Below are 13,417 nucleotides of genomic sequence, written 5' to 3' on the forward strand. Positions count from 1 at the left end.
TTGATGGATAGGATGCCATTGGATGATTAAATTGGTGGAAGCACCTGAAGATACCAGCTCAAGGTGCGTGGGTTTAGGAAACCTGAATTCGCGTTGGCAGGGCCAGTTAGTGTTTGGGAGCTTGGGCGGCGGACAGTTCAAAGAACGAACAGGGGCTCGTATGGTCGAATATCAGCACCTCAAGGAAGTCCCCGTGAGTAAGTGAAGAGAAAAGCTGTTCATGAGAGAACTCCTCAGAACGCTGGCCGAGGATTGCTCTGGCTGCGCACCAATTTCCGTACACCTGTACGTGAGTGTTCTCAGTATGTCCAACAATCAGCTGATTGGTGTCTTACTCCAAGACATCAGCGGTCTCCACGTTAGCTGCGGGATCATAAGCCACTGTAGATGACGGTCGGTTTAGAGACTTATGAGTTACGTTGTCTCTTATGGGCAGCAGCGAGTGAGAAATTGTATGAAGAAGCAAGCTACCTTGTTGCTCCTAATACTTTAGTCAATCAACCCACGCGGACGATATTGGTTTGATTAATAAATCATGTCAACTCGATCGTAACGATGCTTCCATCTGCTTTGTTTTGGATATCTATCATGTGTTATCCGACTCTCTGTCTCTCCTTTTCCCTGCCTATCATGGAATCTCTGCCTGGCTGTGTCTCTGCTGCGACTTGCATGTCATGTTACCTCTATCCGCAACACAAGCCCAAAAAGAAATAAGTTGTTATGCGCGTCCGGTTTAGTCCGCGTGGCAACTACTAAGTAGATACTGTTCACCTCATCGATCAGGCGGTTGCAGAAGATATTGTCAGTCTCTGTCTCCACTGTCCTCGGGCCAACCTCGCTCTTCGACCTGGCCTGTCGCTTCCACTGGACGGTATCGTCAAGATTTCTCTCCTGCTCCATACTTGGCTGTCCTGGCACGGAAACGTGACGAGAACGTTTTGGCGCGGGAGACTGAAATCATCTCATTCCATCGTCCAGGGCGGTGCAGCAACCAGAAAATTAGACCAGGGCGTCAAAAAAGCAGCGGCCCTGTCACTAGGCGTTGAGAGGAGAGATACTCGCGTGTTTGGGAAATGCCCCGGTTCTTGCTCGGCCTTTCCGAGCTTGGGCGGGCATGGTTTAGACGTCAAAATGAGGTTGGCTAGATTGGTCTTGGCGATGAAGCATGGATAGTCGCTTCCGCGGGGTGGAAGGACAAGAGGAGAGAGTCAATCATCCCCCTGAGTTGTGGGGCAGCGGTGTCGTCACACCTGTGCATTACCTACGATTTATCCATATTTGTACAGCTCGGGTGCACTTTATGCAAATTCGGGTTACAAATGTAACCCGGGGATTATCCGCCCGAAGCTTACCCGCCCTGCCGCAGACTCTCTCCCTGCATCCCAAACACATTGTGAATGTCCTGGGCTCACGCACACACTGTGGATCAGAGCCTGTGATGGCGATAACTTATAGTTGTGTACATGCTTAGCGATAATTGCCAATGCTCTCATGTTGGGCACCACATTTATGCGCGACCGCCCTGCTGTGGCGTTGCTCTCAAAATTTATTCCCACCTAAACTGGGCAGCGCCTCAGTGATGATCTCCTCGTATTTTTCCAAAGCACTAGCCAACTTTTGAAGCGCCCTGCTCTGTCTCGCCCTCTTTGACGCGTGCGCCTCCAAGGCTCTGGCGGCTAACCTCTTTCTCCTGATGCACCGCGCCATGTCGGCCTCGGTCGTAGCTATGTCCGCGGCGGCGCCCGCTGCTCCCAACGCCTCCTTCGTCCATTCCGACTCCCCAGCATCTAGATTCCCGTCTTGTTCCCTGAGGGCCTGCTTGCGGAGTTGCACCTGCTTCTCATACTGCGCTTCCAGTTCGGCCAGATTCTGCTCCGACTCTGCCTGCTGATCTTCGGCTTCAGCCCTGTACTCGGCCTGATGTTGGAGGTGCGGCGCAATGGCTCTAATGCGGTTTGTCAGGCCATAATCCCTGTACGGCTGATACCCTCATAGTTCCATACGTGCATACGAGACATATGCAATGTACAGTTGGAACAAGGGTAAGTCTGACCACCAATAGGTCCAAGCCACACTCGCCTATATAGATAGATCTATTCCCTGTTACTGTCATTATTTACACAAGCTTATCAATATACACTATTGGCCCCATACGTTCCACTGCCAGACACGGTTAATAGTACCGCGAAGAACCGTTTCTTCCGATTCCACGGATTTTGATGCTGGTTCTTTCGTCATCTCGGGTGGTAGCGGCATTTCCGTCGAGGTCGCGTCCGGGTCCTTGCCGCCCGTCCTCTCGTCGCCCGAGTCCGTGTCGAGGCCCGAACCTTCGTCCGTACTTTCACGTTCCTCGGCATCTGACACGAACATCGCGCTATCTTGGAAGTCGCTATCTTGTAAGACGTCTTGGCTGCCCGTAATGTTCTCGTTATTCGTCTGGCCGTTGCTGGCCATTGCATCGGCTCGAACTGCGTCTGTAGATGATCTTGTCAATGTGCTTGGCTTGGTGGCCTGGACATTGTCGGCAGCCTGGATTGATTTGGATCGGTCCGACCCGTAAGGAGTAATGTTCGTTGAAATCAGCGCCCGAACGAAGCTGCTCGGCATGGCCGTGAACTTGGCTTGCGCGGTCTGCTGTGCTTGGGACGACACCGGAGTTGGCGGTCGTCGAGAACGTTGTTGGCCGCTTCCCTCTTGAGTGACGGGCTTGGTCGTGGGTGTGGCGTTGATGTTTGGTTTTGGTGTCTTGTTGAGCCGATTCGCGTCCACGGCAGGGCGGGGAGGATTGGCTCGTACTTTGGAGTGTCAGCACATGATATTGGCCAAGGCCGAAAGCGGCGAGTGGATGGGTTATTTACAAAGGGGAGGGAGGGCACCCACGAAAAGCCTTGGCCGCAGCGAACTCCCCAACGGTGTATGGGTGGGTGAGGTATGAACGTTGGTCGTGGATCGTTGCTCGCTGCGCCTCCAGGCGATCGAAAAGGTCGTGCTTGGTGATGTGTTCCGGGAAGTTCTCCCAGCAGCTGCGCGTCTCGACTTTCCTTTCTCCGAACCACAAGTACAGCTCAAAGTGGTCGTCGAGTCCGAGATGTCTTGCCGCGCGTTTCCGATACCCGGCCTCTGCTCGGTTTGTTGTCACTTTGGTGGACCAATGTTCGCCGTGAGTGGCTTGCAGGGAAAGGTGGACGAGTCGGCGATCGAGGACGGCCTTCTCGATCCACAAGGGAAACGGAGGCAGGTGGTGCGGCAGCGGATGATGGGGCTTGACGTAGGCTTTACTGATCCGGATGCTGACCTGGATATATGTCTGCTTGAGACGGCTCCAAGATGCCTCGATGCTGCTGTGAGCAAGCGTGGCTGTGTCGATGAAAGTCTTGACGGCGGCGTCAAGAGAGGGCTCGACTGCGCTGTCCGTTGGAGTATTGCTACACTGTACTGCTTGGGCGCGGGTAACGGGCATATCGTGGAGCTGTCACGCTCTTCGATTTTCTGTTGTTTGTGCCGGCGTTGGCCACAGGTGGATATGATGCGGACGGGAGATTCGTGAGGCTGGCGGAAGATGCGATTGCAAAGCCACTTGAGGCTGTGAGTGGCACGGCACGTCGTTGGTCGGCTTCATCCTCTTTTGGCCGATCGGTAGCTGCTGCGAAGGGAAGAGGGTGTTCCGGCAGGCATGAGGCAGGCTTTGTGAGGTCACGTGCAGGCGGTGAGAGAAACAACAAATGCACCAACGGGGACGATCAACTGTAGCAAAAGATTCCCTCTTCAAGTTCACGACCTTCCCGCGAAAAGTTTGTTCTTGAAGAACTCGGACAGGAAATACTCTTGCCTCGTATGCTCCCTCGAGTACCTTATGCAAGGCGTGTGTTAGTGTCACAGGGTACGCGTACGGGTGGGTTGCTCACCGAATCATCTCCATGTTCGAAAGTTGCGAAACGGTATGGAGAAGGTAAAGATGGAGAATTGAGCAGCGGAAGCAGCAGATGAAGATATTGCCGTTTGGCTGCCCCGAAGTAGAATCTCCGAGCCTGACTGCTGTCGCCTCCCGCCGCCTGACCGCCTGTCCGTGACCTGATTGAGTAACCCTAAGCATGAGCACCTTGAGCGGCACCATCCAATACGTACGCCGCTCGAGCTAAATTTCATCAGCTTGGTAGGCATCACCCATCACTTCCTAGATATAAGCGAGCGCTCCTACAAATGTCGTTGTGTTGCAGGAAGCTCTGTGCTTGGGAGGATGGCTTTAGTTTTCTGCGTCCTGCGTTACTTGAAGTCTTTAGCGAGCTCTCGGCTGTGTTCGTCAATGCGACCGGCAAGTCTGGCATCTCACAGGGGACAAACCCGACGCTCTGCCTGGCAATTCAATAGGGGAGACGCCAGCTTGGCGATTCTTCTCCAACTGTACTTTTTTTCAGCTCCCACGGTATTACCGAACCATGGTTAACCATGGATACCCACAGCTGTGTTTGGTGTTTTGGGGTAAACCACAGAATGCAGGCAGGCGATCAGGAGCAGGCGGCGGCCAGTCGCGGAACTCGGACATCCCAACCCCAGGCTGCCAACAGCAGTATCTTCACTACTGCTTCTTTGCCAACTTCTTACCTTCTTTTACTTAGACACGATACTACAAATTTGGATTTGTTATGTTGATTTCTCACCTGTATGGGTACCCTGTAATACCAACGGGATTTGTCATTGATATTTTATTGGTGACTCATCTTCTGGTCTATCTAGGATAGTCTGCCTTCGATACTATCTTGACAGTGTACTGCGTTAGGGGCTGCGGGGTCGCTGCGGATGTCAGAAATTCCTTGTTTAACAGACCACAAGACGTTTCCATCACCCAAATTTACAGAGACGGCATAGACGAGTCGTCACTCATCCTTCATCTAGGCCGGCCAACCTCAATCTCAATATTTTATTACGTATTGAAGCCCTAGGGTAACAGCACCTTCGTTCTGGATGGAAGACGCGATAGATAGTATGGACGCATTCGTTTCCGACTTTCCATCCATTTCTAACTACTGAAGGGCATGCATGACGCATTCATATGTGATGTGCATACAAAGTCTGTATGTAGCCTGTAGATGACTCCTTGGCGCGTCAAAAGACGAGTGGTTGGGCCAGAAGAGCCGAGAATGACGGAGATTGCTTGATTTCCGAATCTCATGGACCCCCTTTCGGCGACTGTAAAGTCACGCTGCCACCCGTCTCATTCACTGGTTTCCGCTTCGTAAGCCTTGCCTGGCATCTCAAGAACTATCTCTTGATTATGCAGGGCTGGCATGGATAGGTGACCTGGGATCAGACGTTATGTTTCGTACTGCTGTGTACCTGTTCGAACGAGAAAAACTTGATAGAGGGCTGCATCCGCGTGTCTCCAAAGTCTCGACTTAGCTTGGGGCGTGGGCCAGTTGACCTTTCATCTTAAACCTGCGCAGTTATTTGTCTCCCACTGCCGGGTGAGGTTCTAGCTCGGGTGGTGAAGAATGGGATACCTTCAAATGACATTCGCGACGATGCGCTGAGATACTCATAGTTACGTTTGCCGCAGACATGATCTTGACATACGTGCAAAGCTTAACCCCCTTGCTTGAACTTCGACATCGACAATTAGATTGGTTTTATATTGTAAATTTGAACACTGACGGAACCAGGCCGAGGACGTTGTGTTGTGGTTGTTGCCAGTGCAATGTGACCACGCAGTGCGTCATTGAGCCATAAGATTTGATGAGATGATGTGCTGGGATAAGATAAGATAAGATCTTGGAGGATGAGATCTCTGGGGAAAAGATTGCACTTTCAGCCAATCATAAATTTCCCTGGCCAGGGGTCCAGCTCCACTAGTCCTCGAATAGCAGGGGGTGGGGGTACATATCCTGGGGGGGTGTCGATTGATTCTCGTTCCTCTCACTACACTCACCACCTACCTTGCCCATTTTTCGCGACTTCCGCTTTGTTCCTTTGCTACCTTCCAATTCCTAATCTCCAAAATTCACTTCACGCAAGACAACGCACAACAGCATCAACAGCAACAAACAATCAACAAAAAGCAGCAAAGCCTCCCACTCTAGCAGTGTGAACGATCACCATACCATGTCTTTGTTTGCCGACACTGCTCATGAGAACTTGTTGGCAGACACGACTTCTGACCGCGCTATCCTCACCATGTCGACGCCTACACTCACCGCCTCACCAGCACCATCTCTGTCTCCGTCCCGGTCCTCGTCTTCGTCTCTGTCCACGTTTCACGATGGGCTTGGGAACACGCAGATGGGTCTTGCCCTCGATGAAGACGACACGGTTAACATAGGTCCGTTTGCTGCTGAAGGCACCGGACCTTGCCCGACTCCCGGCTGTCCTCCAACCTCTCTCCGCCTCGATACCCCCGAAAACCTCGAGGCTGACCTCGATGCCCTTTGCTTGTGGCAGTCTGGCCTGCTCCTTCTTCCACCTGGATCCTCGGCCTCGCCCTCGCCAACCGCAGAATTTCGTCTCGCGCCCGAACATCTCAGCCGCTTCCAGTCGCTCCTCCGCCAATTGCGCATCGCTCGCTTCTCGTACGATTTCCCCTCCAGCTATGCCCGGGTTGTCATGGTCGAGTCAACATTGCACGCGCAGGCCATCAGACGTGCCTCGGAGCTAGTCATGCGAGCCAGGGACGACATGGTGGCTGCTGTTTCCGCCTACGCAAACGGCCTCCAAGACGCCCAGCTGGCTGCCGATGCTGCCCACCTCGCCATTCGCCTCGAGAACCTTTTGGACAACGGTGCCGCAAAGGTCGAACTGCCCGGAGGCCTGCTCAGGCAGCCCGACATGCAGCTGATCGACCTTCCCGGCGCCTCAAGATTGCCCCCCTTCGTTGTCGAGATTGCCTTTGGCCAGACGCGACAGAGTGCAGCCGCCAAGGCTAAACAGTACTTGGCGCAAACCGACGGCCGAATCCGTGCCGTGCTCATCCTCGACTTCCAGTACCCCAAAGCATCTTCCGTTCGTCTCGGTCTGTGGACTGTTAATTCGGAAGCCGGAGTTATCGACCCCGTCGAGGTCCAAAACTCGACCTTGTTCGACGTCGATGTCGATGGCGACAGCGACGGCGACTCCAACGCTCCAGTTGACGGCACACTCCGCCTCTTCGCGTCCGATTTCCTTTCCATCGACCCCCAAGAGCTCCCGCAGGAGTTAAGCCGTCCCAGTCCCGTGGGTGTCGATGCAGACAGGTGAGTGATTCCATGCATTCGGTCGTCTTCCTCTAGGCTGGAGCTAATTGAGATGCCATCAAAAAGACCAGGTCAGGCCGAGATTCCCTTGGAGGAGTTTCGTATCGCGTGTCTCGAGGCGCGCCGAATCCACTTCGAACTACTGAACAAGACAGCCTGAGAGCTCCGCGAACGGGTACCGATGCCGGTAACGATCGCTGGAAGCAAATCCAAGCATGAGGGCATGGGAAGTGGAGTGGGCATACAAACCCAGGGAGCCTGCAGTTGAAGATTTTGTGGTTTTACGATACCCCCAGCTAGAGGCATCGAATCGCTGGAGCATGTAATATGTACTTGATACCCCTCAACAGAGACGTTTTTTTTTCCTGCTTCGCCAGAACGTGTGCGTTTTCCGGCCTGGCAGGTGGGTCGCGCATCTTGCAGATGCATCCTAGTTCAATAGTTATCTTTCAACAGAACGTTACATACGCGCGTTGCACAGTGTAAGTAAGTCATTGGTGCTTTGATTGCAGGCCTATGTAAAATGCTCGCTTTAGATGCATATGGTCAGCGATGCGGCGAGCAGTCACCTGCCACAGTTGCGGCGGCCCAAGGTGACGAATTCTCGGGTTGCGCCGCAATCTGACCGCTCAGCGGGAAAAGGCCGCTCGGCTGCCATAGCGAGCAACCCACTGAGCGGGTCGAACTTATGCAGCAAAACCTCAACGATAAAGAACATCATATTTAAACATGGAGGCCCAACTATTGACGAGGGCTGACAGATGAGGTCCTTGTCAGTGTTGTCATGGGCCATTGATGCATTGCATCTCCACGACGGGCACATCGTTCTGACGTAGTAGGCAATGCAGCTGGCCGTTCGTGCATGTAGACTGCCATATCATCCAACGATGGGACGTTTCTAAGAGCGTCCAACAACGGTCCGCGTGGCAGCAGGTGACGTGAATGCACGTCCGTGGAGATCATAGACGGGCCAGTCTGTCAACAGGAGTGGAAATGTTGAAATGATAAACATGTCAAAAATTTTCAAGTGATTGTCGTTAATTGAGCCAGTCATGAGCGCTAACGCGCTTGGCTTTTTCGTTGTCGTCAATTGATTGATTGCATGGATTGAGGGGGGAACGAGGATGGAGCGAAGCGCACGGCGAATGTCATCTGCGCGTTGCGATTGGCCGCATGCGGATGACGATGGCTTCTCTCCGGCTTATCGGCTTGTCACGAGCGGATTCCCCCTCAAAAATTCGTAAAACAAAAGCGAGCCGTGAATCCACACGCGTACAGTCCAGGTCGCTTGCATCGCTGAGCTGATGGAATGCCTGCGCGTCCATCACCCACATCATCCAACGAGCAAACGTGTGCCTTGTCCTCGTTTTACGTTGGCGACAACATTGTTAATTTGCGAGTGCTGTTCGATCGCAGAATGCACGTATGCAAGAACTGTTCGAACGGGCTGTTCTGTTGCACTAGGGAAGTTAGATGGGTTGCATACATGGATGCACTTGAGATTGGTGAGGTTGTGGTTCATTCTCTAGACATGGGGTCATCGGTGATGGAGATGCAGCGAGGTAAGGTAGCGGGCATGGGGCGTGGACAAGCACTGATCATTGAATCTCGTGCAGCACATCCGGGGTGGACACATCTTCACCTGCAAGGGCCTGAACCAGTTCGTGAGGCAGGGTGAGGTCGCTTCGTGCTTGGGATCAACAGTGCACCTGACATCGCATCTGCTCGCCCGAGTGGTGCCTGTATGTTTGGGATAAGGTGGAACGGATCAATCCATCTGTAGCTGAGCAGACCGAGGCAGTCGAGACTTGGTGGTTGAATTCTGCGTCCAGCAGCGCCACCCACTTGAGCCAGCCGAGTGGCTGACATAAGTGAGCTGTCAGCCCCAGTGTGGGCTGTCAACCCGGTTTATGTGGGTTGTTAACAGCGCCAAATGAGCTGTCAACCTCATTCTTGGGATGGCACCGTAACCGCACCTGCAACTGCAACTGCAACCCCGACTGCCTACCTTCCTCAACTCAATATAACTCAATATACATATCCGCCTCCTCCTCTTCCTCCGCCGTTCTTTCTTTCCTCAGGGCAAAGCGGTGTGCACCGCCAACTTCTCCCACATGTGTCTTCGCCAGAACCCCGCATAATGCAGTTCATTGTCGTTGCCCCCTCTCCCACAGTCCATCCACGCATTGAACCCAATTGACCCTCGACTTCTGCCGCCTTGTCATCTTCATCGTGACCAGCTCCATCTGCCTCAGCACTGCCGACACCAACCCCAAGACCGTTATCCTGCCAGCTCGATTCCCCCTCTCGGCGTTGTTATTGTTGTTGTGCTCGGAACGCCATTGACCACCAAGCGATGACATCCACCGGCGCTGTGGCGCTGCAGCACTCCCTCGAGTCTCTCAACAAACTCACACATGACCTCGATCTCCTGCAAGACCTCGACGATCAGCTGATCCGTCAATGGGAACAGCTCGAGGAATCTTTCATCGATGCCAATGCCGAAAACGACGACAGTAACGACGATGGCCATGTTCCCCAGCAACAACAACAACAGCAACAGCAGCAGCAAGAGCAGGGGCAGCAAAGACGGTCACCGCACTTCCAGCTTTGGGCCTTCCTCCACGTTTCTCCCTCTGTCTTGGCCAGGGTCTGCAAGCTTCTTTTTGACGACGCGAACACAGGGGATTCTCACGCCAGTGCTGCTCGCCGCATCCGCTCAACGCTGAAGGCTGTAGCAAGTTCATTCAGTCTCGACCCGGCCGTGCTGTACTTCTTGTTCGGCACTGACGTCGTATTGAACCTCACGTGTGTCGAGGCGCTACGAAATCTCCGCAAAGCCTTCCCGGATGTCTCAATGGAACAAGTCTTGACCCGTTTTCACAAGGCCAAGTCTACATCACACGCCGACCTTCTGCCGAGCGAAAATATCGACAAGGCACCTGTGAACAAGGGTGGGCGAAAGTACGAGTCGGTAGCGAGGCAAAGTCTTCGGGTGGCCCTTGAGTCCTGTAAGTGACTTCGTTCTCCCATTCTCCCGATCCCTCAACCACTTTTACGATATTTTTTATTCTGACAAGTACATGAAAACCTTTAGATGACGCCAACATTTGGCCAAAGAGAAAGCCCGCGAAGATGCCAAGCGCCGGGGACGCAGCCTACCGCGGCGCATCCGTCAATCAGGTGCCCAAGACTCCAGACAGGCCCGACCCCGACCCCGACCCCGACCCCAGAAAGAATGAGCCCGCCATTCAGCAAGAGGTGCCCAAAGATGCGAACAAGTATCAGGACAGTGCAGATCAAGGTGTTGATACCAACATGTTCGAATCAGACGCCGATGTCTTGGGCCCCAACACCGGCGAGCCCTACGACCAATCGTCTTTCTCTGGGGAGTCGGACGACGAGGTCATCGCATCGCCACCATCTTACCACCCCAAGGTCAACAGACGATTTCTGAGCCGGGCGCCAAGTCTAAGTAGTATTGAAGAGGTCACCGAAATCGAAAACGATGCCCCCGACACGGAGCAAGGCCGAGGAGTCACCAACACGTCGCTCAATAGCCGGCTTCTCATGCCCCCTTTCTCACCAGACATGCTTGAAGCCGACAACACCCGTTCGCCGCCGTCCGTCAAACGACTCCCGGACCACATTATCACCGACAGGCGCCGCCGTTGGTCTAGCTCACCCGACGCAGTCGAAGACGCCGACACTTCGACGAAGCGGTGTAGGCTCGACAGTGCCAGCATACATGCAGACGAGTCTTTCCAGTTCCAGTTTGCCCTCTCTCCCCTGGCTCGAGAGTCGGACCAAAAGCGTTCAGCCTCCCCTCCGATCATCGTCAACTCTCATCCAGCTGCAGCTACTTTTCCTGTCATTGCTGACCCTTCTTCCCCGCGTCTTAGTCCTGGCGACAACCATCCTCCAAAGTTGGCGCCCGAAACCAAGCGACTCCCGCGTCGAAATCTCGCAGATCTGCTCGAATCCCAGCGCCGATTTCTACCTGGCAAGTGGTTCAATGATTCCATCATCAACACCACTACCTACACCTTGCAAAGTGATACAGTTAGCATCCTCGAGACAAGCGTTCTGGCAAGCTGTTGGAGGACATAGGAGTCACCGCCCGCATGGCTAGCGCAACGGACTCAATGCAGCACAGCCTTGTTGCTGCCGGTTCACGACGCGAACCAAAGTCATTGGGTTTTGTATCGATATCTCCTCGGCCCCCGCTTGCTGCATGTGTACGACTCGCTTGGAAACGAAAGTACAAAGTCTGAAATTACGGTTCACCACGTCGTGCCATTTCTGAAGTGGTTGTATAAGCTCGATGCTGCACCAAGCGTCAGCACGATCAAGGTGAGTGGCCCCAGGCTTTCCTGCTATTTCTTTTCCATGAATTGTTTTTCTTTTTTTGATTTCGTAACACCGGTTGACATTCTAACATGATGACAGGGTCCCATCCAGCCAAACTCCACTGACTGCGGCGTCTACGTCGTGGCTGCTACCGCCATCATCGCCCGCAACGATGCTACTTCATGCGAAGCTGACTCATGCCTACCCGACGCGTTTGACGATGCATTCCTCCGCATGTACTTGCGCAGCAAGTTTCTCACAACGAGTCCAAGCGAGCGTACGTGGCATCTGAACGCCCAGCTAGGAAACGACACAACGCCGCGCAGCACTCGCCAACGGGCTGGCGAGCTGGCCGACTTCGTCGCATACCGAGCCAGCTTAGAAAGGTCTCCAACCGGTGCTGGCACATGTGTGTTACCTCGATGGAGTTCGGCGTCACGTGGTTTCCTAGTAAAGGAGGCGACGTTGTGCCTCACTCTGGGTGACGCAGTGGCTACCTTTGAGAGGTTCAGACAGGCACACCTTGAGCTCTTGCGACGTGCCCTAGAGTACGAGACAATGGCGGAGAGTGCGCATCGTCGCCACGATGAAATAATCCAAGCCGATTCGGCACGCCGGAACATAGGCAGCCTGATTGAAATGACTGCGTCACTGTCCAAGCAAAGCATCCCGACCAATGAGGGGATTACGCAGGAAATGTTCAGCCAAGCCTCGACAGCTGCTAGCGTCAACTTGAAGCTGATGATGTCGATGCTGTCAGAGTGCGGCGACAGCGAGCGTTCCTCTGCAGAAGTTCAACGCCTACATGAGGCCGTCAGCGACGCATATGCCGCATGCGTCGTGCACATGCTCGTTCTCCGATACGCGGCCGCTAAGGCCGACCAGCAGGCACAGATACATGGAATGTACGGACGTGACTAGGAGGGGTTTATTACTTGGTTGGCATAGGGCCTCGTTGGGAGCTTTTAATTTTGTGCGTACGAGCACCACACGAGTTATTACCTAGTTCATGACGGGTTAGATATCATTAAAGGCCTCAAAACATGCGCTGTATCTCTTTAACTACTAACCCAATAAATCGCCACAAACAGGTTACTCAATTTTACTACCGCCCTATAGCTCATTGTTCCTGTACTTGTCCTTTTCATATCCTTGTTCCTCCCCTGCCTGGCACAGGTGGAATTGTCGCTTGAGCAGTTGCTGCCATCTTTAACACCGCTCTTCTCAGGCGCTGCCAACGCCGTCGTTCTTGAATCGCCGCAGTTAGGACTTCGAGAAATCCGCCGAGGCGGGCTTTGAATTTCTGGGTCGGCAAGAATACGTTTCCTACCCGGCCGCCAGTCCACTTCTCTGGTTGGGAACATGCACGAGCATATCTATGCCACTGCCACTGGTCCTAATTCTTTTCTCGCCGGGAGTTGCGAAACCGTGGTACCTGCTGAAACATAGTTACTTGAGCGGATGGGGCAGCTCCGGCAGTCTTATCCTTCACTAATGATGATGGTTCCTCTTTGAGGCGAGGGAGAGGAAATGACCTGACGATGCAATGGCCCACGCGGACGAGATGTCCGCTCAAGGGCCCGGTTCACTAGCTGGTCCAGGTACAGGATTGGCAACAATCATCACGAGGCTATTAGTTTCATGTGGCTGTGGAGAGCGCGTGCCTGACCAGCGTTGATTGTGCAGTTGTGTGACTGACGAAAGATGGGTGGTTTGATTCATTGTAGTCAAAAGCTTGGTGGGGATGGTGAGCTGGTCTTAACCTAAAGAAGAATAGAATGTCAATTCCTCCGATAAGCGAGCCAGATTGACGAAAGCACACCACCACGTGCATTACCTTATTAAGA

At 53.4% G+C, this 13,417-nt stretch overlaps 3 protein-coding genes across 3 annotated transcripts; 2 read left to right on the forward strand and 1 right to left on the reverse strand.

Annotated features, from left to right (window-relative positions):
* Nucleotides 1–1,539: 1,539 nt before the first annotated feature.
* On the reverse strand, nucleotides 1,540–3,460 carry EsH8_XII_000059 (uncharacterized protein; the record flags this gene model as incomplete). Its single annotated transcript, XM_083273822.1, has 3 exons — nucleotides 1,540–1,980; nucleotides 2,155–2,795; nucleotides 2,881–3,460. The coding sequence occupies 3 exons, from the start codon at nucleotides 3,458–3,460 to the stop codon at nucleotides 1,540–1,542; spliced, it is 1,662 nt and encodes a 553-aa protein (XP_083120436.1).
* A 2,636-nt stretch (nucleotides 3,461–6,096) lies between these two features.
* Nucleotides 6,097–7,380, forward strand: EsH8_XII_000060 (uncharacterized protein; the record flags this gene model as incomplete). Its single annotated transcript, XM_083273823.1, has 2 exons — nucleotides 6,097–7,220; nucleotides 7,287–7,380. 2 exons carry the CDS (start codon nucleotides 6,097–6,099, stop codon nucleotides 7,378–7,380), a joined length of 1,218 nt encoding a protein of 405 aa, XP_083120437.1.
* A 2,196-nt stretch (nucleotides 7,381–9,576) lies between these two features.
* EsH8_XII_000061 (uncharacterized protein) lies at nucleotides 9,577–12,491 on the forward strand (the record flags this gene model as incomplete). Its single annotated transcript, XM_083273824.1, has 3 exons — nucleotides 9,577–10,231; nucleotides 10,318–11,282; nucleotides 11,670–12,491. The coding sequence occupies 3 exons, from the start codon at nucleotides 9,577–9,579 to the stop codon at nucleotides 12,489–12,491; spliced, it is 2,442 nt and encodes an 813-aa protein (XP_083120438.1).
* Nucleotides 12,492–13,417: the final 926 nt, after the last annotated feature.

This window comes from Colletotrichum jinshuiense, chromosome 12, assembly GCF_051148585.1.
Source record: "Colletotrichum jinshuiense chromosome 12, complete sequence".
NCBI classification, from domain to species: domain Eukaryota; kingdom Fungi; phylum Ascomycota; class Sordariomycetes; order Glomerellales; family Glomerellaceae; genus Colletotrichum; species Colletotrichum jinshuiense.